The sequence below is a fragment of the Lithobates pipiens genome, unplaced genomic scaffold (assembly GCF_037356315.1).
Source record: "Lithobates pipiens isolate NorthernLeopardFrog02 unplaced genomic scaffold, aLitPip1_a1.2 Scaffold_18, whole genome shotgun sequence".
Taxonomy (NCBI): domain Eukaryota; kingdom Metazoa; phylum Chordata; class Amphibia; order Anura; family Ranidae; genus Lithobates; species Lithobates pipiens.
Window position 1 is genome coordinate 240,534,215 of NW_027507758.1, and position 24,759 is coordinate 240,558,973.

General features: G+C 42.0%; 1 protein-coding gene across 3 annotated transcripts in view; it reads left to right on the forward strand.

Moving 5' to 3' along the window:
- The window catches only part of RSPH3 (radial spoke head 3), a 93,342-nt gene that overhangs the window by 45,848 nt on the left and 22,735 nt on the right, over positions 1 to 24,759 (forward strand). For all 3 annotated transcript variants that reach the window (XM_077486724.1, XM_077486726.1, XM_077486725.1), the window contains exons 2-7: positions 2,691 to 2,855; positions 7,445 to 7,532; positions 9,881 to 10,022; positions 10,683 to 10,828; positions 14,233 to 14,436; positions 14,567 to 14,729. In XM_077486724.1, the coding sequence (XP_077342850.1) occupies positions 2,743 to 2,855; positions 7,445 to 7,532; positions 9,881 to 10,022; positions 10,683 to 10,828; positions 14,233 to 14,436; positions 14,567 to 14,729 (856 nt within the window). In that variant the 5' untranslated portion in view covers positions 2,691 to 2,742. The remainder of the gene's footprint in view (positions 1 to 2,690; positions 2,856 to 7,444; positions 7,533 to 9,880; positions 10,023 to 10,682; positions 10,829 to 14,232; positions 14,437 to 14,566; positions 14,730 to 24,759) is intronic.

Here is a 24,759-nt window from a genome sequence, read left to right on the forward strand (position 1 = left end):
CTGCTGCGCCTGCAAATACACTTGGAACTGTGCTAGGCCAATTTATGCACTGCGCATGCGCAAGCGGCATTTGCGCACGTTCAAGTGCTCTGGTTCACTGCACTGGCAAAATCTTAGTAAATGTTAAGCCATTTAGATGCATTTGCATAAGTTGAACAGGCGTACCCCTCAACTTGACATTTTTTTTTGCGCTGGTTCACTTCTATGTGTTTTTTTAAGGCTATTTGCACACAGGTCATGTTAGCATTAAGAAAAAAAAATTAAGAAAAAAAAATGTGTGGGGGTCCCCCGAAATTCTATACCAGGCCCTTCAGGTCTGGTATGGATATTAAAGGGAACCCCGCGCCAAAAAAAATGGTGTGGGGGTCCCCCTCAAAATCCATACAAGGCCCTTCAGGTCTGGTATGGATATTAACGCGCTTAAGGACTGCCTCCTGCACATATACGTTGGCAGAATGGCATGGCTGGGCACAATCACTTACCTGTACGTGACTCTTTAAGTGCCTAGCCATGGGTCCCGAGCACGCAGCCGGCGGCGAGCTCGCGACCCAGTCCTGAGCTCCGTGATGTGTCAAAAATGTCCGATGTGTCCGCCATCTCCTATTTTGTAAACGCTATAACTTTTGCGCAAACAAATCAATAATCACTAATTGCATTTTTTTTTCCCAAAAATATGTAGAAGAATACGTATTGGCCTAAACTGAGGGAAAAAAATATTTTTTGGGGATATTTATTTATTAACTGTATTATAGCAAAAAGTTAAAAATATTGAATTTTTTTCAAAATTGGCGCTCTATTTTCGCTCTATTTTTGTTTATAGCGCAAAAAATTTAAACCGCAGAGGTGATCAAATACCACCAAAAGAAAGCTCTATTTGTGGGAAAAGAAGGACGCCAATTTTGTTTGGGAGCCACGTCGTACGACTGCGCAATTGTCAGTTAAAGCGATGCAGTGCCGAATCACAAAAAAGGGCTGGTCCTTTGGCTGCAAATTGGTCTGGGGCTTAAGTGGTTAAAAAAAATGACGTGGGGGTCCCCCTCAAAATCCATACCAGGCCCTTCAGATCTGGCATGGATTTTAAGGGGAACCCTGCACCAAAATAAAAATGGTGTGGGTGTCCCCCTCAAAATCCAAACCAGACCCTTATCAGAGCATGCAACCTAGCAAACCACAGGAAAAGAGGGGGGATGAGAGAGTGCCCCCCTCCTGAACCATACCAGGCCACATGCCCTCAACATTGGGAGGATGCTTTGGGGTCCCCCCCAAAGCACCTTGTCCTCATGTTGATGAGGACAAGGGCCTCATCCCCACAACCCTGGCCGGTGGTTGTGGGGGTCTGCGGGCGGGGGGCTTATCAGAATCTGGAAGCCCCCTTTAACTAGGGGACCCCCAGATCCCGCCCCCCCCCCCGTGTGAAATGAAATGCCCTTACCATTTCACAAAAAAAGTGACAAAAGTGTTAAAAATGACAAGAGACAGTTTTTGACAATTCCTTTATTAAAGTTTTCTTCTTTCACCTTCTTTCTTCTGCTCTTCTTCCTTCTTCCTTTCTTCATCCTTTGATTTCTTCCTCCATCTTCTTCCTCCTATCCCCTTCTTCTTGCTCCGGTGTTCTCGTCCGGCATTTTCCTCTACAGCGTCTCTGCTTCTTCGTTGTTGGGCTGCTCTGCGCAATGGGAAGCTCCCGCTGTGTGACGCTTCTCTTCTGACAGTCCTTATATAATGGAACCATGCGCCAGAGGGGGGCAGGGTCATCGGGTGGCCACGCCCTCCGTTATTTAAGACCTGTCAGAAGAAGAGAAGCGGCTTGGGTAGGGACATCACTGGATCCTTGAACAGGTAAATGTCCTTAGATTTGATTAAAAGTCAGCAACTACAGGATTTGTAGCTGCTAACTTTTTTTTGGAGGGGGGCCTAGAACTCCTATTTAACATTGACCCCCGCTGCAGATTGTAACTGCAGTGCGGTTTGAATGTGGTTCAGGAAACATGCACTGAACACGGGTTTCCCGAACCATGTTCTGGTATGTACCAGTCCCCACTTTCAGGCTGAGTTCACATAGGCGGCCGCGGGTTCATGCCTGGGGTCCAGTGCGTGTCTGTTCAGCAGTTGAGGTGCGATTTAGGTCCGAATTTTTGTCTGAATTTGCATCTTAACCAGACCCAAACACACACAGGATCCTTTTGGAATCTGCTCTATTGAGAGCCGGTCACACTCGCCTGTAATGTGAATTGGATGCGGTAAACCCCACATGCAATTCGCACATCTGTGAACCCAACCTCAGAACTACCATTTGGAACCCAGGATTCAGTCACTCCCAGTACATGAGAATGTATCTCCTGAACCATTAGTTTCATATTTTTAAAGGACAGTATTGATGAGAACAATAGGATGATATATAACAGTACTAACATTCCAACAACCACACACAGATCAATCATCCCGCAGGGACATCTGCCAGGAAGTACCATACATTCCTTTAATTTGATATTTTGGAACCCAGAACAAAAGTTTGATGGGATCTGGGGAATCGGATTCAAAAATTGGCACCATTCAAATAAAAAGGTTTGCCTGCTTTATGCTAAGACTGTATAATAATAACAATATAATAATAATACCTATACTAAGATAGCCGTAATTTGTGTATGCTGTCTTATGCATACCATAACTCCAACTTCTTTTACTTACAGCATCTTGTAATATCCCAAGCATACTACAAAGATCTTCAAGCTCTTTACAGCCATGGCATCTCTATTACCACCTCAGAAAGAAATGGGAAGTGGAACATACACATTCTCCAGCCAACCCAGGGTGGTTCAAAACCGCCATAAATACAGGACAATACAGCCACCTACGTAAGTGAATGATTTATTAACTACAAATGTTGCATATTATATACTGTATTCTTGAAACCTTAATTAAATTGACTGAACAAATTCACATAGTATTTCTGCAGACAGGCGGGACAGCCAGGCTAGGCAATGTACCGGTAAGTTGCCTAGCACATGCACATTAGCTCGCCCCCTGGGGTGCGCAACAGCGTGATAACTGCTGTGTCCAGTAGTCACTGTGAGACATATATACAGTATCTCACAAAAGTGAGTACACCCCTGACATTTTTATAAATATTTTATTACTGTATATCTTTTCATATGACAACACTAAAGAAATGACACTTTGCTACAATGTAAATTAGTGAGTGTACAGCTTGAGTAACAGTGTAAATTTGCTGTCCCCTCAAAATAACTCACACAGCCATTCATGTCTAAACTGTTGACAATAAAAGTAAATACACACCTAAGTGAAAATGTCCAAATTGGGCCCAATTAGCTATTTTCCCTCCCTAGTGTCATGTGACTTGTTAATGTTACAAGTGTGTGACACTGTGTGAATAGGGAGCAGGTGTGTTAAATTTGGTGTGATCGCTCTCACTCTCTCATACTGGTCACTGGAAGTTTAACATGGCACCTTATGGCAAAGAACTCTCTGAGGATGTGAAAAAAAGGAATTGTTGCTCTACATAAAGATGGCCTAGGCTATAAGAAGATTGCCAAGACCCTGAAACTGAGCTGCAGTACGGTGCTCAAAACCATACAAGCATACAATGAATGCCAACATGTACTGTGACATACTTAAGCAGAGCATGATCCCCTCACTTTGGAGACTGGGCCGCAGGCCAGTATTCCAACATAACGACCCCCAACACACCTCCAAGATGACCACTGCCTTGCTAAAGAAGCTGAGGGTAAAGGTGATGGACTGGCCAAGCATGTCTCCAGACCTAAACCCTATTGAGCATCTGTGGGGTGTCCTCAAAAACGGAAGGTGGAGGAGCATAAGGTCTCTAACATCCACCAGCTCTGTGATGTGGAGAAGTGGAAGAGTACTCCAGTGGTAAATCGTGAAGCTCTGGTGAACTCCATGCCTAAGAAGGTTAAGGCTGGAAAATAATGGTGGCCACACAATATTGACAGTTTGTGCCCGATTTATAGATTTTCACTTAGGGGTGTACTCACTTTTGTTGCCAGTGGTTTAGATATTAGTGGCTGTGTGTTGAGTTATTTTGAGGGGACAGCAAATTTTACACTGTTATACCAGCTGTACACTCACTACTTTACATTGTAACAAAGTGTAATTTCTTCAGTGTTGTCACATGAAAAGATATAATAAAATATTTACAAAAATGGGAGGGGTGTACTCACTTTTGGGAGACACTGTATATAGTGAAAATACACTATAACATACCTGCATCCAGTCACAGTTTGCTCAGAATAATCAGAATATAGCAACATCATAGGTGATTGGTTGTTCTGGTTCATGAACATTTTTTATGAAATATTCCCATTAATACTTTGGCTTCTTAAAGTTAATTACTATGTAGAATCATAAATATGATAGTTTATTGGAAGTCATATGGTATATGCCGCGTACACACTAACGGAATGTCCGACAGAAAAAGTCTAACGGAAGCTTTTCATTGTTTATACCTTTTGTGCGTATGCCTCACCTGACTCTTTTTTTTAGAAAATTCTGACGGACCTAGAAATAGAACATGTTCTAAATATTTCCGACGGAACTAATAAATAAAATAAAGTACTACGTTTGTACCAGCATAATGGGACTTCACATAGTTGATTCCTGTGAAAAGCATATTGTAAAATATTCAGCAACGATTGGCAAATACAGAACCCATTCCATTGGTGGTCTACTATCTTATGACCAATATGCAGTATCTACCCTTTCATTTTATGGCAGTTTTCAAGGCGGTGCACATGGCAGTATGCTCAATAAATTTGTTTCTCCAAGGCCAAGTATAGAATGTCGATTTCCAGAAACTAAGGCCGCGTACACACGGGCGGACTGTTCGCCCAACCTTGTTCGGCAAACAGTTTCATCAAACAGTCCGCTCAAAATTTGCATGAGCGGACTTGCCCACACACGAGCGGACTGTTTGACGAACAAGGTTGGGCAAACAGTTCGCTCAACTTTTGAAATGAACGGACTCGCCCACGTAAGGCGGAGGCAAATCCGCCCATTTCGAGCGCGTGTACAGGTAGGCGGGGCCCGCGAAGGAGACGTCGCGGGCTCCGCCGCCTGGAATGGGCTTAAAGGGGAAGCCCAACGCCGAAAAAAATCGGCGTGGGGGTTCCCCCCAAGTCCACACCAGACCCTTGTCCGAGCACGCTACCCGGCCGGCCAGGAAAGGGGGGCGAGCGAGCGCGCCCCCCCTCCTGAGCCGTACCAGGCCGCGTGCCCTCAACATGGGGGGTGCCTTGGGGAAGGGGGGGCCACGCGGCCCCCCCACCCCAAAGCACCTTGTCCCCATGTTGATGAGGACAAGGGCCTCTTCCCGACAACCCTGGCCGTTGGTTGTCGGGGTCTGCGGGCGGGGGGCTTATCGGAATCCGGGAGCCCCCTTTAAGAAGGGGGCCCCCGGATACCGGCCCCCCACCCTATGTGAATGAGTATGGGGTACAATGTACCCCTACCCATTCACCTGTGAACTAAAGTACAATAAAAAACACAACACAGAGAAAAAATATTTTATTGCACAGCTCCGGGGGTCTTCCGTCTTCGGGGGTCTTCTCGCCGGACTCCTCCGCTATGTGTGTGTAGCTCTTTTGCTAGCGGAGGAGTCCGGCTTTCTTCCTCCCCGCCGCCAGCCTCTTCTCCCGACTTCGGGGGTCTTGTCCCCCTCTTCGGTTCTTCTGCCGGGCCACCGCGCCTGGTCCGGTGGCCCGGTCTTCTGTCGCCGTCTTCCGTTCTTCTGTCGCCGCCTTCGGTTCTTCTGCCGGGCCACCGCGCCTTCTTGTAGCTCTTTTACAGGCGGTGGCCCGGTCTTCTGTCGCCGCTGTCGTCGCCGCCGCCGCCGCCTTCCGTTCTTGTTCTTCTTCTTGTTGTTCTTCTTCTTCTCCTGGAGATGTTGACTCGACGATCTCTCCGGCCGGAATGCCAGAGCCGCGCTGTGCGGTCACTTATATAGTGACAATGGGGCGGTGTCACATGGTATATGTCACATGGGTTGGTCACATGGTGACCCCGCCCCCTTACGATGTCATAGTCCCCATGTGACATCAACCCATGTGACCAACCCATGTGACATATACCATGTGACACCGCCCCATTGTCACTATATAAGTGGCAGCGGAGCGTGTCCCTGGCATTCCGGCCGGAGAGCTCGTCGAGTCAACATCTCCAGGAGAAGAAGAAGAAGAACAAGAAGAAGAACAAGAACGGAAGGCGGCGGCGGCGGCGGCGGCGACGACAGCGGCGACAGAAGACCGGACCACCGCCTGTAAAAGAGCTACAAGAAGGCGCGGTGGCCCGGCAGAAGAACCGAAGGCGGCGACAGAAGAACGGAAGACGGCGACAGAAGACCGGGCCACCGGACCAGGCGCGGTGGCCCGGCAGAAGAACCGAAGAGGGGGACAAGACCCCCGAAGTCGGGAGAAGAGGCCGGCGGCGGGGAGGAAGAAAGCCGGACTCCTCCGCTAGCAAAAGAGCTACACACACATAGCGGAGGAGTCCGGCGAGAAGACCCCCGAAGACGGAAGACCCCCGGAGCTGTGCAATAAAATATTTTTTTTCTGTGTTGTGTTTTTTATTGTACTTTAGTTCACAGGTGAATGGGTAGGGGTACATTGTACCCCATACTCATTCACATAGGGTGGGGGGCCGGTATCCGGGGGCCCCCTTCTTAAAGGGGGCTCCCGGATTCCGATAAGCCCCCCGCCCGCAGACCCCGACAACCAACGGCCAGGGTTGTCGGGAAGAGGCCCTTGTCCTCATCAACATGGGGACAAGGTGCTTTGGGGTGGGGGGGCCGCGCGGCCCCCCCTTCCCCAAGGCACCCCCCGTGTTGAGGGCACGCGGCCTGGTACGGCTCAGGAGGGGGGGCGCGCTCGCTCGCCCCCCTTTCCTGGCCGGCCGGGTAGCGTGCTCGGACAAGGGTCTGGTGTGGACTTGGGGGGAACCCCCACGCCGATTTTTTTCGGCGTTGGGCTTCCCCTTTAAGCCCATTCCAGGCGGCGGAGCCCGCGACGTCTCCTTCGCGGGCCCCGCCTACCTGTACACGCGCTCGAAATGGGCGGACTTTCCGAGCGGGAACAGTCCGCTCATTTCGAAAGTACAGCGGACAAGCCCACACACGGGCGGACTGTTCGCTCAAACACAGTTTCAGCGGACAGTTTTTCGGAATTTCCGAAAGACTTTGTCCGTCCAACTGTCCGCTGAAACTGTCCGCTGAAAGCCCACACACGAGCGGACTGTCCGCCCAAACACTGTTCAGCGGACAAGGTTGGGCGAACAGTCCGCCCGTGTGTACGCGGCCTAACAGAGTTGAATCATATATACATATATAACCACTTTCTAAAGTTTTTGACCAACTTTTCACTTCATAATGTTCTTGTGAATATACATATAAATATTGTGTTTTGCTTTCCAGGTCTGAAGAGAGTTATCATTATGGAAATATAATGTATGATAGAAGAGTGGTGCGTGGTAACACATATGCACAGCTGATACTACCCCTGGTAAGGAAGACAAAGTTTTCCTCGTCTTTTTTATAACTTTTTCTGGCTTATATGTGGTATTACGTTTTCATAGAACTTCACAACATTATCAACCTGATTGTCCTGTGTATTCCAGGGGTTCAGTTCTAGTTTTTGAAAGCATATTCCCTGCAGTTTATACTACTTCCTTGGAAACAGAGGTTATGTGAAAGTTCACCTTGTGTTATTTGCTGACCTGGCCATTTTCTCCTAACACATTCCAGACATACCACCAAAGAATGTGCCACAAATGCACCAAATAAAATGTAAGACAGGACACACTTTACTTTGCTAGGTGTATTCCAAACAGAAAAATGTATTGCTCTAAAATAACCTATGTTTTCAAAAGCTCATTTTGTGCCGGTCACTCATCAAAGCTTCTTCTACTAACCAAGAGGTTTTAAATACATCTATTTTTTTATTTATTCTTGTGAAAATTTTAAGCTAGGCCTATAAATTTAATTTAGGATTTAGTTTGCAGTTTTAAAATGCCTCTGGGATTATGTTTATTTTTCCCTGTGGTGGTGTCAAATGGTTTCCCAGTCTTAGGAGCTCTAACTTTGAATCCCAGCTGCATCTAGTAGTAAACTAAATTGATCAGTTCCAATGCTAATCCTACTACCGAGTACCCTATGCCCTTGTACACACGGTTGGAGATTCCAACGGAATGTGTCCGATCGGACCGTTTTGTCGGATATTCCGACTGTGTGTGGTCTACATCGGACTGTTTCCGTCAGAATATCCGACGGACCAAGTTTTCCAACATGTCGGTAAAATTTTCCGACAAAATGCTCCGATCGGACATACTCCGATCATGTGTAGAGAATTCCGATCGGACAAAGTGCCACGCATGCTCAGATCAAATTCCTACATCAAAGCTATTGGCTACTAGCGTGAACATAGTCCCGTCGTAACGAAATAACGTCATCACGTCGGATTTTCCGACAACTTTGTCCGACCGTGTGTATACAACAGTTTCGGACAAAATCTGACGCACAAAATCCGACAGATTTGGTTGTCGGAATCTCCGACTGTGTGTACAAGGGCTTGGAGAGTGTTCAAACACTCATGTAAGCTAGTCTTATGGCAGATACAGTTTCAATATACTTTTTGAGCCTAGAACCATCTCTATCCACCATGTAAAATTTGTTGGTGGAAAAACCACCTAACACAAAAACGGTATTTAAAAGATGGATGGTCCTACACTTTTTAAAATCATCTTTATTCCATACATTTTTAAAAACTGGGGAATATGTCAACCTCTATGACAAAAGTATGCAAAGCAACAACAAGAGTGTTACAGAATCTTATCACCAATATATATGCTCCTAGATAATTACATTTATATTCAAATTGCACACTACCAAAGTAATGCCTAGTAAGAAACTAAAGAGGGCTATTAGATCACACTATTTATTGGTATGCAGGCCGTAAAGGAAAAATGCGTTTTGCCCTCTGATGGGCTTCTTCAGGGGTTCAAAGGGGTTTATGTTCTGTTATCAAAATTCTAAAATCAGATCATCATATTCATGCAAATGGAGTCCAAATCATATTGAAGATAACAATGGCCACTGTGGTGTGTTTGCCCCTCATCTGAGAAAACACCACGTAATTGCTTTCATCCTTCACTTGAATGAAGGATCCAAAGCGAGAGTGACTAAATCAGCAACAGAATGGGGACAAAAAGTTATAATTAGACCTTACTGTACAGCCACAAAAATGTAGCATGGTTGAAGCAGTTGCAGGATCCTATTAAAATGCATAGAGCAGACTGTGTCCGTGTTTGCTCTGCATAAGCTGAGAAAAAGGGATGCGGCCCATGTGCCTTAGGCAATTTTTCCACCAATGAACAGTTACAGTGTTAGCAATCTCAAACCTATAAAAATGTTGTGCTAATTTTTGTCCATACAATCCTGGCTTGATCTTAATGTAACGTGAAAAATTTATGGGGATTTCTAATTCATCTGTTTATACCGATCAATGTGTATTTTAGTATACATTCCCATATGTTCACAAGACACGAAAAGGTGTACAGCTGTGTGCGTAGAACCAATCTACAGTATTGTCAAGACCACAGACATGAGATATTGGATTAAGTGATGGAGACTTTTCCACCCTTCTCATATTTCCAATTATGCTAGGAATGGCAGGTATGGAGAACAAACTTTAGGGGGTAGCTGATAGACATTCCTCAGAGCAGTTGGATTATACCTACACAACTGACCACCTTTGCTTGTCTATGGCCATCTTAACTTTCCTTAGAATGAAACTTGACAAATAAGTGCAATAATGTAACAAAAATCACTGATTATTGTGTGATTGGCCTCTAGGCAGCTCAGCCAGATCCAGTGGAGATTCAGAGAGCACAAGAAGCACGCAGAAGAGCACTGGCAAAGAAACGTGCCAAAGATCTGTTGAGGCCCAGGACCCCGGAGCCAGTAGAAGGCAGGAAGAACATTGAGGTGCAGACAGGTAAGAGGAATAGGTCCACAAAAATGTAACCTAATGTAAGATTCTTTCTAGTAATTTAGGGTTTAAATGATGGAGAGGGATTGAAAAAGGTCAGAGTGCAGTTCTACTTCTGTGCATCTAGTTCTGAAAGACATTTATGGGTTGTTATTGCCCTAAAACAACAAGAAATGTGCAGCGCTTCCTGTAATAAGAAAATAAGTACATGCATACCAGTCATATAGTATAGATAAAGTCCCAATAAATCTTCAGTGTCATCTAGAATAATTCCGACATGTGCATGATATGAAAAAGGGGAGACTTTATATGAAGCATGTGGTTGCAATGAACTAAATTAGTAAACAAAATTAATATTTATTGATTCATATAAAATATACAAACTTACATATATGTATATCAGAGACCAAACCTGTTTTACATGGTAACAATACATATTCCAATAAAATTCATATATATATATATATATATATATATATATATATATATATATATATACATATATATATATATATATATATATATATATATATATATATAAATAAATTTTATGAAAAGTCATAAATGGCAGCCACCATAGTTTTTTTAGTACAGATTTCCTTTAAGGACTTTTTTTGCTGGCTACTTTCAATGTTGTCATGTAATCTTTGTTACAATCCTAAACAGAGCTTTACCTGGAAGAGCTAAGTGACCATGTCGAAGAGAAAGATATGGAATGCCAGACAGATGCCTTTTTGGACAGACCACCTACGCCTCTGTTTATTCCAGCAAAGACAGGAGTTGATGTTTCCACTCAGATTTTGGAAGGAGAAGTAATTATAAAAAAAAAAAAAGAACTTGTCTAAGTTCATAGTGCTGAAATTTGCAATGTGAAAAAATATAAAATTGACCTCAAGTGTATATTTCCTGGATGCTGCTGGGTTTGATCACTCACATTTTTTCTCAGAGTATTAAATGATCAGATATCCTTATTAGACCTATTTCCTTTCTCACTTTTCATTGAGTCCACGGTTGCTGTTAGAAATCACAGGGCCTGGTACAGCCGACCTCACAGCCACCTGAAAATATCAAAACTGTGTTAAGTTAATGAATAAAGTTCTGTGTGTGAAGGTATTGGGGCTCATTCACATAGGTGCTGTGGGCCTGTATAGTTTGAACCAGTGTTTTTTAAATGTTGCTATTGCTGTGTTCCGACAGGTTATGTTACTCTATGAGGACGCAGCAGCAGTGCAAATACAGGTGCAAGGTCCTAATTTGACAGGCGTGTGGATGTAGGTGTATGGCCTTCAAATCCTGATGGTGTGTATTTGGGGGCCACTCACCCACACCTATCAAATTAGGACCTGCAGCTGTGTTCGCACATCTGCTGCAACCTTATCGAGTATTTTTAGAGTATTTTTTTTTTACAATTTTTTTTTCTTTTTTTACAACTCTGTTGGGGGTCTTGGGTGAAATATCAGGGGTCTAAAAAGACCCCTGACATTTCACATTTGAGACAGAGAAAGGAATTGAGGACAAAGATTCTTCAATTCCTCCTTCTGCAGCCTCAGGTGCACTAATAATGAATGAACAGGAGCCAGAGGCTCCTGTTCATTCCTAAACTGAACCATCACTCGCTGTGTTTATTCACTAAAGGAAGGGGCCAGTACATCCCTCTGTGTACCCGCAGAAGCAGGCGGGAGAGGGAAGCCGGCAGTGCTGCTGAAGAAGCACACAGCAGGGATAAATAAGACGTGGGCAGGACAGGGAGGAGGCTTGGTGAAAGGAGCCATTTCAGGAATGATGCCCTGTATGTCTCTTCCTGCAGCAGCTGAAAGCTGAAAGGGAGAGGATGAGAAACCAGCTTTCAGCTGCTGCTGAGAGCCACACCGGACATCGTTCCTGTGATTGCTATATCCCACCCCACCAATTCCCCTCCCTGTCCTGCCCACTTCTGATTTCCCTGCTGTCTGGGCCCCCATGTGTGCTGAACCCCGTACAAAAGGATTGGTGGTACCCCCTTATCAGCACCCCTACTCCATGTGATATTAGGCACAGAAAATGTTTCTATAATGTAAAACAGATACTACTAGGGAAAGTGGGACCCCTTAGTGAATTTTCTGGCTGTTGGGCAACGCCAAGAACTGTAATCAGACTTAGCTGCAAGAATCTCCTAGACACATAACCCAAAAGACACAGCTGAATAATTAGATAAGTGAACCATCCGCCTAACTTCCCCTTTCCCTGCCTGTTTATACAGGGCCATATAGACTTTCAAAAAGAACAAGAAATTCTACAAGAAGTTTTGTAAACTGAACCCCAAACCATAAACAAAATCAAGAACATTTTTGTGCACTAATGTAGTAATCTTGCCCAGTAAACAATGGAAATGGTCACAGCAGAGACTTGATGGAAAAATCATTGATGATTCCTGTGGAAATATTCCAGTGAAATATTCCTGTATCATGGTTTTGCCTATTCCTATACTGCCCAGCAGATGTGCATATTGTACGGGTAAGGTGTCATCCACAAGTCCAATTATTCCATCAAGGGTGGAAATTTTTAAGAGAACACTTCTTAAAATACACAAACAGTATTCATCATACTTTGATCATTAAATATTACTTTTAAAAAGAAGGCAGTGCTCACATAAAAAGAAAAAAATACAGAAATGGAAACTTCAAAAAATGTATGCTGAACGGTGCTTGATAATCTGTACAACAATGATTGAGTGATTTGGGTTTGGTCTATTATTTTCAGAGTCATTGGGTTGCTGTTGAATCTTTAGAAATGGTTTCTTTTGATTTAAAGTGATGTGCCATCATTCTGTAAGACCACTTTTTTTTTTTCTGCATTTGCCATAATGCTGTAGTCAAAAGCTGCTACCAGAACCCTCCTTTAAAATGACCACATAACTCAGATGATGGTGCCTAAATAGTTTTGATTGAAAGAAAATTAATTTCTCAATACATTTGCTGAAATAAAAAAAAACATTTTTCAATGCTACTAATAAGGATAGTGCTACATCTTTTGATCTCTGGACAATCGCAAGACCGTAGATGATTTTGTAAATGCATAAAATAATCCTCTGCTGCTAGTGAAGCCCAGCCACAAATCTGTGTGCAGCAGATACCAGCAGTCCCCAAACCTTGTCTGATCCAATTAAGCAACTTTATATAATAGTTGAACATATATCTGCACTAACTCAAATGAAAAGAAAGAAAACAGTAGCCAGTACAGTTCGTTGATAATCAAACAATAAAAATATAAGTCCAAAATGCAGTGCTTCAGTGGTTCATAGAATCTTTGACAGTCCAGGTATAAAAGAGATAAAAATGATTTAGAACCTCCACCACTTCAGTGTTCATAAAGAAAGCACACCACACCCAAGTGCAATCAAACTGCTTACCAGAAAGATATGAAAAACACGCAAGGTAATCATATATTACAGGCGGTAAATTATGTATTCAAACGGCACATTCCAGGCATAATAGGCAGGTCATAAGGGTATCCAGGTACATCAATCTCAGAAAAACGTCAGGACTTACATGAAGAGATGGATATATTGGGCATTCACCACCGGTATAATAACCCAATAGAAGGAAAAAGCAACAATAGTGAAGCCCATAGAGGTAAAACACAGTCTTTATTATAGTCTGACATGTTTTATCCTATGTGGATATTATCAGATGCCTCTGATGATATCCACATAGGATGAAACATGTCAGGCTGGCCGGTACAAGTACGCTGAGAGCTGCAGATTTTATATGTCATGACATTCCTTTTTACCTGTAAGTAGAATACAATAAAGACTGTGTGATGTAAACTGTGAGGTTCTACATCATTTTTATCTCTTTTATACCTGGACTGTCACAGATTCTATGAACCACTGAAGCGGTGCATTTTAGATTTATAACTTTATATAATATAAAAAGTCTTTGGTAGTATCTTGCAACACCAGTTATACATACAGAATACAGAATTGCACAGAATACAGAATTGCACCTTGGGAGCATTTTGCACATTTAGTGCCTACTCATAAGGTGCAGTGCAGTGGTGTACAAATACTGTGCTACGTGTTTCAATAAACACCCTCCAATATTACAAGATACCACTAGTACTGGTATTATATAAAGATGATTATGGTTGACAAACTTTGTCCTAAAACAAAAGTATATAGGCTAAAATAAAATAACCAAAATGTTTACCAGTAATCTTAGCTCCCTTCCTTTTGCAGCTTTTTGACTTTGATCTGGAAGTTAAACCGCTGCTGGAGGTGCTGATTGGCAAAACAGTTGAGCAGGCTTTACTTGAAGTAATGGAAGAAGAAGAACTTGCCAGCTTAAGAGCACAACAGCGTGCCTTTGAGGAGCTGCGCAATGCTGAACTTGCCGAGGCACAACGTCTTGAGGAACAGGAGAGAAGACACAGGGAAGAAAAGGTATACAAGCCTAGTATTTAGGGGCTCTGTTGTTTCAAAGTGATGATAAGGGAATGAGTTCACTGCAATGGACACAAGTTTTAATTATGTAATTTAAGTTTACAGTTATTACATTAATTTTTCTGTATAGGAACGACGCAAACAGCAACAAAGAGAAAAGCTTTTGAAAGAAAAAGAGACGGCAGAGAAGGTGGCAGCAAGAGCTTTTGCACAGCAGTACCTGGCTGACCTTATTCCATCGGTGTTCAGCAGCCTAAGGGACAATGGATATTTCTATGACCCAGTGGAAAGAGGTTTGTATTTTCATACATATATACTTCATGACATTCATGTGTCATTGTCATATTGTGTAAAACTGTTAGCAAACATATCTATACTAAGTAAATTTGAAGTACAGAAACTGCCTGCAGACCTTGAGTGTGCGATTTCAGCTGAATTTGTGTGCTAATTACGTTTGTTAGAACTGCAGCCATCTTGCCACTTCTTAGTGCCCATAGTTACATAGCTTATAAGGTAGAAAAAAGACACAAGCCCATCCAGGTCAACTTATGTGTGTGATTTTTATTCTATACCAATAGTCACATAGCTTATAAGATTGACAAAAAAAACACAGGTCCATCCAAGTCCACTTATGTGTGTGTGACTTTTATTCTACAACAATACTCACATACAGTGCCCAATTATGTGCCACTTTGTGTTGGTCTATCACATAAAATCCCAATAAAATACATTTATGCTTTTGTTAGTAACATGACAAAATGTGAAAAAATTCAAGGGGTATGAATACTTTTTTTAAGGCACTGTATGTGACTATTATAGAATAAAAATGACACACACACATCAGTTGACTTGGATGAACCTGTGTCTTTTTCAAATTTATAAGCTACAGTAGCTTATAAGTTTAAAAAAAAGACACAGGTCCATCCAAGTCAACTTATGTGTGTGTGTGTGATTTTTATTCTATAACAATAGTCACATACAGTATAAAGACACAGGCCCATCCAGTTTAACCTACTGTATTTGAATGTACGGTATGTGTGTGAAATGAAAATGTAAATGGTAAATGAAAGGTAAATTAAAGTCATGGCTGCAGGAGTTTTCTACTTTCTATGCTAAAAAGAAACTCTCGGTACACTGCTAACTCAACATACTGTTTACCCTCCAAAGGATTTATAATTCTGTATAGCAAGTCTTGTGATGCATGTAGTTCCTGATTAAAGTATATCTAAATTTAAAAACAAAATGTAATATCTTGCAGAGTACCAGTATTTAGAAAAGGTGGCACCATTCATTTTTTCTGGTTAATTTTGATCCAATAAACCTGTAAATAACACACTTCCTGTCCTAGGATGGCTACGCTTACTGACACCACTGTATCTGTGGAGGGAGTCACCCAGCTAAACTTTAAACATGTATTCCTCTCTTGATCTCCTTTGCATGAGGGGTGGGAGAATTTGTTTTCAGAAGGAAAATGACATTGTTTTTCCTTTCAGTGCAGCTAACAGGAAATGAGAGACATTTCTGGCAAGGTTAACATAGATTTTCTGTACTTGTTAAAAAAAATTTTTGGCCTGAAAAATAGAAACTAATACAGTAACCACATCCAAGGATCTGTAAGATACAACATGTTTTGTTCTTGGGTTTATAGTAGTTATTGATTAGGTCAATTATCATCTTGGATTAACAGTTTAGCTTTCAATATCTCTTTGCTGCCTCCAGCCTCCTCCTGGGACAATGAATTAGCAAAAAAGTAGACTGCCTGGCTTTGACTTACATGACCAATGCATGCAACTAGGGCTTCACTTACAAACAGGGGTTTCCAGGACTAATTCAATAGTTTACACCACCCAAGCCCATGCAGACTTTGCAATATGTGCAATGGATGCTGATCCCAGACCACTTACAGCAGGGGTTCCCAACCTTTTTGGCACTGGGGACTGGCTGCATTGGAGAAAATTATGTCAAGGCCTGGGTGGGGGTTCATGCGTTTTTTTTTTCTCAGGCAATTTGGTGTGGCAATGGCTGGTGTTGGACGCTTCAATCATCACAGCACCATGCTTGATATGGTGCCAGGATGATTGAAGCGCATTATTTCTATTATTACATTGTAATATAAAATGAAATGGTTCAACTCACCATAATGCAAAATCAGTGGGAGCCCTGAGCATGTCGCTTGCCACCGTCACCTGCCACCAAATTCAGCTTGTCACTTGTCATGTCACCTGCCACCAGATGTGGATTGTCACTTGCCATGTCGCCTGCCAACAGAGGCAGCTTGTCACATCACCTGCCACCAAATGTGGATTGTCACTTGCCAAGTCACTTGCCACCAGATGCAGCTTGTCACATCACCTGCCATCACATGCAGCTTGTCGCTTGCCATGTCACCTGCCACCAGATGCGGATTGTCATTTGCCACATCACCTGCTACCAGATGCGGATTGTCACTTGCCATGTCACTTGCCACCAAATGGGGATTGTCTCAATCCTGCCATAAGATGTGGATTATCACCATTGCCTGCCACCAAAAAATACCAAATGCAGCTTGTCACTTTTTAAATGTAAAGGCAATTTGGTGGCAGGCTACAGTGACAGCAGAGAAAGAGGCTTCTCTCCCCAGCTTTTCAGCACAAGTGCATTTGTGCATTTGCTGGGTCCCAGCGTGAGGGTAAGCAGTGAGAGATGATGTAATCTCTCTGCTGCCCGTAGCTGCAAAGTGAGGGTGGAACTGCGGTGATGTGGGGCGGGTAGTGAGAGATGATGTCATCTCTCTGCTCACCCGCCAGCTCTCTCTTTCAGCCGCCCACCCCCCGGCTCTCTGTCTTTTGCTCTTGGTCGACCGTCTGCTCTCTCTCTCACCTGCTGCACTCGAGGCCGTTACCACGGCCTGGTAACGGGCAGTGGCTTGGTGGTTGGGGCCCCCGTATGAAGCACTACTCACACAGGGCTCTGCAATTTACTTTGGTCCAGATTATTGCTCTGGAAGTGCAGCTGAACACCTGAAGTCTGTGTCACCTTTCCATGTGCTTCTTGAGGGGGTTAACTGTCATCACCAGGAGGAAAACTCCTTTACACTAATCAACACCTTCTCCTGCGAAAATCAGGTTAGCACAAATATACATATTTAGGCTTCTATCGGGTATCAAATCACTTTTCATGTACTTGCAAGCTTAAAGTATAACTATAGGCAAAGGTTTTTGTTTTAGTTTTGAATGGAGAAGAGATGGATTGGGAGACCTGTTAGTTTTTATTGCTGTCTGTGCCCCATTAAGGAGATTCACCTTTTCTATTTGTTCTGTTTACCACTATCATTAAAAGTGAAAGTAATAGAGAATATCTTATTTTGGGTTGTCCCAAGAAAAGTAATAGAGGGGAAATCCTCCAATGGGAACACTAGTTCTGGTGATCTGGGAGTCCTCAAGGAATTCCCTTATTTTGTATGGATTTCCTCTTTCTCTTTGGCTATGGGACAAGAAGTGAAGGAAAATCTCTGCAATGGGACACGGTGGCAAAAAAATCTGACAAAAAATATCGAAAATTATAAAAATGACTAGAAAAATGAACTTTTCTCAAAAGAGAAAAGATGTCCATCCTCCTAGGACACTGACTTGATAATACCTGGCTGGCAAGTGATTTTTTTTTTGTTTGCCAGTGCCCCATTCCTCCTATAGGTGGCAGTATAACCCATGTATCCCACAATGAGTGAATTCTTTGTGTTTAAAAGGGAGTGGCCCCTGACATGGCACATTTGGCATGTTGTTGTTTTTTTTGGGGGGGGGGGCGGGTACCTAGTTTTGACAGGTACCCAGCTCCCACTTCCAATCATGACACCTAGGTGACTCCTGCTCTCCCATTCCCTCTCTGCAATTTTCTGGGACACGTCACAGGTCCCAGAAGATTGCTCGACCATTCTGAAGTTTAACTTTAAACTTCAGTAATTTGTCCGTTAAGCCACCCGCTTAAGTACAGTTTTTGAAAATCTAGTAAATTACCTTAAAATAATAATAATTATGTGTATATTACTTGCTTATGGTAATGAACCCCTTGCCACCCAGGTCAATTCTGACACTTTACTCCTACATGTAAAAATCATCATTTTGTTGCTAAAAAATTACTCAGAACCCCCAAACACTATATATATATATATAGTTTTAGCAGACACCCTAGGGAATAAAATGGCAGTCTCTGCAACTTTTTATGTTACACAGTATTTGCGCAGGAATTTTTCAAAGGCGTTAAAAAAAAAAAAAAAATGTTACGCCGAGTATATAGATACATAACATGCCAGGCTTTAAAACTGTGCACACTTGTGGAATGTTGCCAAACTTCAGTACTTAATCTCCATAGATAAATTGGAAAAAAATAAAATTATTGCTCTTGCTCTAACGTTTCGGTGTATGTAACCTGTGTGTATTTGGCTCTGATACTAGCCAGTGCCTCACCAGCCACTGACCTCACTGCACGTCCCTGGTGAATGTTTGCTTATTAAAAGTCAGCAGCTACACTTTTTGTACCTGCTGACTTTTAATAAACAGTAAAACGACTGGAACTCCACTTTAATGAATGAAAAATAAAAACTCCTTTTGAGTGGGAATGCTCAAAACCTTGCATTGTTTACACATTTGAATTCTGGTGTATGATTTAAAATAAAAATATCCTTTATATAGTCAAAATAAAGGCTATGAGCAAGGGCTAATAATTTCCACATTTAAGAAGACAAAAAATCATTTTGTTAGCTTTGTTTAAAACAATTATCCTGCACAATGCTTTCCGGATGTGTGCCCACTGGTCACCTTGTACGTAGGAGGGCAAGTAATGTTTTGCAGAACAAGATTACCTCTTCTCTTAGCAAACCATATCATAGGTGATGATATGGCTGAAAGACAAATACCACTCTGCAGCCACAGGATTAAGACTGCTGACTGCTATTTGCCTTTCAGTCATATCATGAGCTAACAATGTCACCCAATGCCTATCTCCTGTAGTTTATATGCTTTTATTCCAGATTATCATATAATATAATTAATGATCTACTTTCCTCCTTTGTGTTTAGCATTATGTCATGGTAAAACCTTAATCAGCTTTGAGTCTTTAGAATACCATGGCAGCATTTCTTTAAATGATCACTAGCATTACAATAGACTACTCTTTTATCAGAGTGCTTTTTAATGGCAGCCCTAGAAAAGCCCATTATGTGTTTATAACTTTATATGGTTGTGTTATATCAACTTACTAGATCTATATTTATAAATCCAGTGGGGTTTTTGTATATTGGTAGCAAACACTGGTATATTTAAGTATGTATGAAGTATTATAAGAATATTTTCTGGTGGTATAGAATTTGAGAAGAATGGAACATAGCTCAATTTGGTCTTTAAAAAGTTTTAGAGCTGTGTCTAAGATTCAAGTTTGCTGTACGGTTAAAGCATTACATTTTATTTCTCTTTAAAAAGTTTTATCTTGGACTTATCAATCCGAAAGAGAAGACTTTTTTTTTTAAATAGGCGATCACTGGATTTTCTAGGCCTGCATTGAGCAGACATTTCTGCTGTATTTAAATATCAGCCATCATCTGCTAGTAGGTCTACTTTTCTGGAGATCTTTGGTAAATGGTTTTTATGTTGTCTCTTTATTATACTAGCTTGGGTGGAGTGAATCAGAGATTGACCGCCTATAGTTTATTTGGATCTCTGTGAGTTAGCTCCCCCCAACTCTACCATGGTCATAACAGGATGAGCCTGGCTTTTCACCTACTAAAAATTCTCAATGTATTCCTATAGATTCCTAGAGGATAACTTCTATAGCACTTCTTTGTGGAATTCTTTGTAGAAATATGTAAATCAATCACTTTAGTAGTTGACCTTGACTGGTTGGCTAAAAATTGTAGTTGGCTTTTCAGATTCTCAAAATGAATGAGGAGAGTTCTCCCCCTGGGTTTGAACCCTGCCCCACTCCACCTAAAATTAGAATCCAATTTGAGTTCCACTTAACTGCAGGCATGCATAATGTGGCTAATACCAGGCATATAATCAACCTGAACCTTGTTAGCAATTAGCTGAGGAGTTGGACAAAGATTTTATATTAAGCTTTAGCAGTTTACCCATTATAGTTTGCTACATAAATGATGTACAGTATGTGCTACTTAACCCCCCTGGCGGTATTCCCAAGTCTAGCTCGCGGTGAAAATTCAGTACCATTAGCAGTAACCCCGAACCCCTGGAGCCTGCGATGTCTCCCCGTAGTGCGAGCTGCTCATCCTCCGCTCGATGTATCACAGAGCCGGGCTCCGTTCCCTGCGAGCGTTGTGACGCACAGGGAGGGAGCACGGCGCCAAATTCAAAAAGTGAAACACACACATTAAATACAGTATACTGTAATCTTACAGATTACATTACTGTATGTAATTATTTCACATCCCCTTTGTCCCTAGTGGTCTGCCCAGTGTCCTGCATGCAGTTTTATATTATAAAAACTGTTCTTTATGCCTGGAAACTGGAGATTGTCTATAGCAACCAAAACTGTCCCTTTACATAAAAAGTTATTTTAGACCAGCTAGAAAACAGCGATAATAAATTAGAATCACTTGCAGAATTGAGTGATAGTGATTTGTGTGGAGATTCGTCATCAAACACTGAAAGTAAGGGCCGGTTCACACAGCGAGGCGCGGCGAGGCGTCTCCGACTTGCCTCGCCGCGACCTGCGGGGACCTCAGCGGCGACTTGCAGAGGACTTCTGTATAGAAGTCAATGCAAGTCGCCCCCGAAGTCGCCCAGAAGTAGTACAGGAACCTTTTTTCTGAGTCGGAGCGACTCGAGTCGCTCCTCTCAGAACGGTTCCATTGTACAGAACGGGGGCGACTTGCGGGAGCGAGGCGAGGCGAGCCGTGTCGCCTCGCATCGCCTCGCTGTGTGAACCGGCCCTTATGAGAGTGACAATTCTGCAACTGAGCAAATTTGATTACATTATTAAATAATGTTTATTATTATTATTTGGTATACTTCTTTATAGTTATTTATTATATTATAACTTATGATTTTGTTTTTCAAATTTTATCATACCCTGTCTGCTAGACTCTGGTTTGGACAGATTTAAGTGAGTTATTCCTAAGAATTACAGGCCTACAATATAAAACGCCAAATTTCCATGCAAAATAATTGTACCGCTTTCAGCACCAAAAATCTGAAATAATCATACCGCCAGGGATGTTAACTAATGTGCTTGTTGCCAAACTGAAAGCTATTTTTTACAATGACTGAAGCGCTCTTTAAAATATAAATAAAGCCCACATTTTTTTATTTAACCACTTGAGCTCCATAAGATTTAATCCCCTTCATGTCCTACAGGACATTTTTTGCTATAAAGCACTGCGCTAATTTTAACTGGCACATGCGTCGCCATGCAACTCTGTACCCAAATTACACTTATATCGGTTTTTTTTCAAACAAATAGAGCTTTCTTTTGGTGGTATTTGATCACCACTGTGTCTTTTTTATTTTTTATTATAGAAATGAAAAAGACCAAAAATGTTGAAAAAAAAAAACAATATTTTGTACTTTCTGTTAGAGAATGTATCCAATAAAGTCAACTTTATTAATGTATGCCAAAATGTTTTCTCCTATACATCTGTCACTTTGGGATTTCCAATAAAGGACTTTGGAACTAGCCATGGTGGGCAGCCATTTCTTCATTGACTGATGGCTTATCTCATTTCTCGAGACCCTAAAATGCTGGGACAGTACAAATACCACCCAAATGGCCACTTTTTCAAAAGTGGACAGTCTGAGGTATTCAGTAAGAGGCATGGCAAGTTTTTCGAATATGTAATATTTTGTCACAGTTTTTTAGAAAATGAAGAAATTAAATAAAATGTTTTTTTGTTTTTTTTTTCACTTTTTTTTTGTTTTTTTAAATTACTGTCACCAGTACTGGCATGGCAGTGATCAGAGATACTGACTCATGACAGTATGTAAAAAAACAAAAACAAAATTTAAATAATGTGTTATTCAATTTTGTAAACCTTGTTTTTTAACAACATTTTTTTTACATCTTGTCCCCCATCAGTGTATATATAAGCAATAGCTTTAGTTGTCATTAATGGGATTCCCATGAACAGCTTGATTTTGATTTGATCCGTGATTGGCCAAGCTAATCACATGGTACGGGTAGCCAAGTACCATATGATTGCTCTGCGCAAATCACAAGTCAAAACAGTAAGCAAGCTGTTCATGAACGAAAAGCCACTCATGACGGGTTGTTTACATTGTTAGGACACAGCGGTCACAGGAGGTGTTCTCCTAAACCACGGCATTCTCAATCACGTATATATTCGTGACTGAGCCTGCGTGTGCTGTCCTGCCGCAGTAAATTTACTTTTGCGGGGCGGAAATTGGTTCATTTTGTATAAAGTAAAGAACACTTTTATCTGCAGTCAGGCTTTTTGTTGTGTCTCATAGGGGGGATTTCACTTCCTGTTTTGTAGACTCAACATGAACTTAGGCTGGCCATAGACAGAGAGATCTTCTTTCCTGCAAACATGCGTTGCCATTGTGTTCTCCCGGCAGGGAGGCGGGGGAAGCCGCCCCCACCGGGAGAACACAATAATTATTGCTAGTGGCTATAACAGCTGCTGGCAATACTAGCATGTGAAATCCGACAGGCTGTTTGTACCCAAGTTGATTGATCGATCCACTTGTGTACATTCAGCCTGCCCATACATTATTTGAATCAAACCGTCTATGGCTGGATTTAGGTGAAGGAAATTTAATTTTAGACAGTTGTCACTTGAAGTGTACACATTGGAATTTTTCCCCTCTATTTCTGTTCCTGTGACAGTTTTGGATTTTCCCTCACTTTCAGTTCTGGTGACAGAGGAAGAATCTCCAGGGTGCAATAGTAGAAAACAATAAAAACCTGGCAAGGGTTCTGCCCTTCCCTATTCTATCCTAAAATTATAAAAATGTGTTGGCTTTACATACATTATAACCATTGGAAACAGTCACAGACTAATGGATTAAAAACACTGTAAAAATAACGCACACACACTTATATCATTTTTTTTTCATAATAAAGCATGTCTGTATTCAGCAGTAGGTGGCAGTGTTTTATCTGTCAAATAATGACATTGCAAGTCTACTAACGATAAGGCTTCCAGCATTTCTGTTTCTTGTGCTGGTCTGTGGAACCATTAGAAAATTAATTTGAGTAGGTGACTGAAAAAGTGACTAAGTTGCACTCAGTCTGCCACATCCACAGAGTGGATGTTATTGTAAGCAAAATATATAATTGCAGCATTTTTTGCAAATAATACCTATGAGCTAAAGATACCATTTTTAAGTAATATGATCATACCCTGAGCATAATGGAAATATGACATAGATAACAAATCCGGACGGTTGCAATGGGGTTTATTTACTAAAGGCAAATTCACTGCAGATCCGAGGGGGACATGCAAGGAAAATAAAAAACAGCATTTTAGCTTGCACATGATTGGATGATAAAATCAGCAGAGCTTCCCCTCATTTCAGATATACCCCTTAGGTTTAGAGCGACTGCACTTCTAAGTGCACGTTCAGTGCAAAGTGGATTTACCTTTCGTAAATAACCCCCAATGTGTTTAGAGAGACTAAAGAACTAAAAAGTGGAAGGGGTTTAACTGTAAAATCAAGACCAAGAACTATGGATATTTTTATAGAATGTAACAGCATGGATCATGTATGGACATATACAGTATATATACTGTCATCTACCTGTCATGTCCTCTCCTGTACTGAAAATGCTTATTCTTATTTCACTGCAGACTGAGCTTCTCACGGTGTACATTAGAAGCTGCAGCAAATCATATACTGTAGAGTAGGGATGAGCTCAGGCGTGTTCGCAGCGCAGCGCCGACTTCCTGGCGGCCTCTGCACGTGTTCCATGTGAACACGCCTGAGCTCATCCCTACTGTAGAGCCATATTTATTTACTGATTGGAAGACATAGCATCATCTAGCATTTTCCTCCCCAGCCTGACTGTCCCTGGCCTATCCCATTTCATTCATTAGATTTCAGTTCCTTTAATCATGGAGGCTCGCCATCGCTGTGGGCATTACCCAAGTCATTCTGCAGGCAAATGCATTCTGCCTAGGAATGCCTGCATAACTCCACCAATGATCCAGCCCACTGCTTGCATCAGGGCTGAGGGCTTTTTAAAGCGGAGTTCCACTCGTTTGTACGTTTATTAAAAGTCAGCAGCTACAAAAAGTGTAGCTGGTGTCTTTTAATAAACAGACCCTCACCTGTCCCATGGTCTAGCGATGCGGCTGACCAAAGCCTTGCTCCTCTC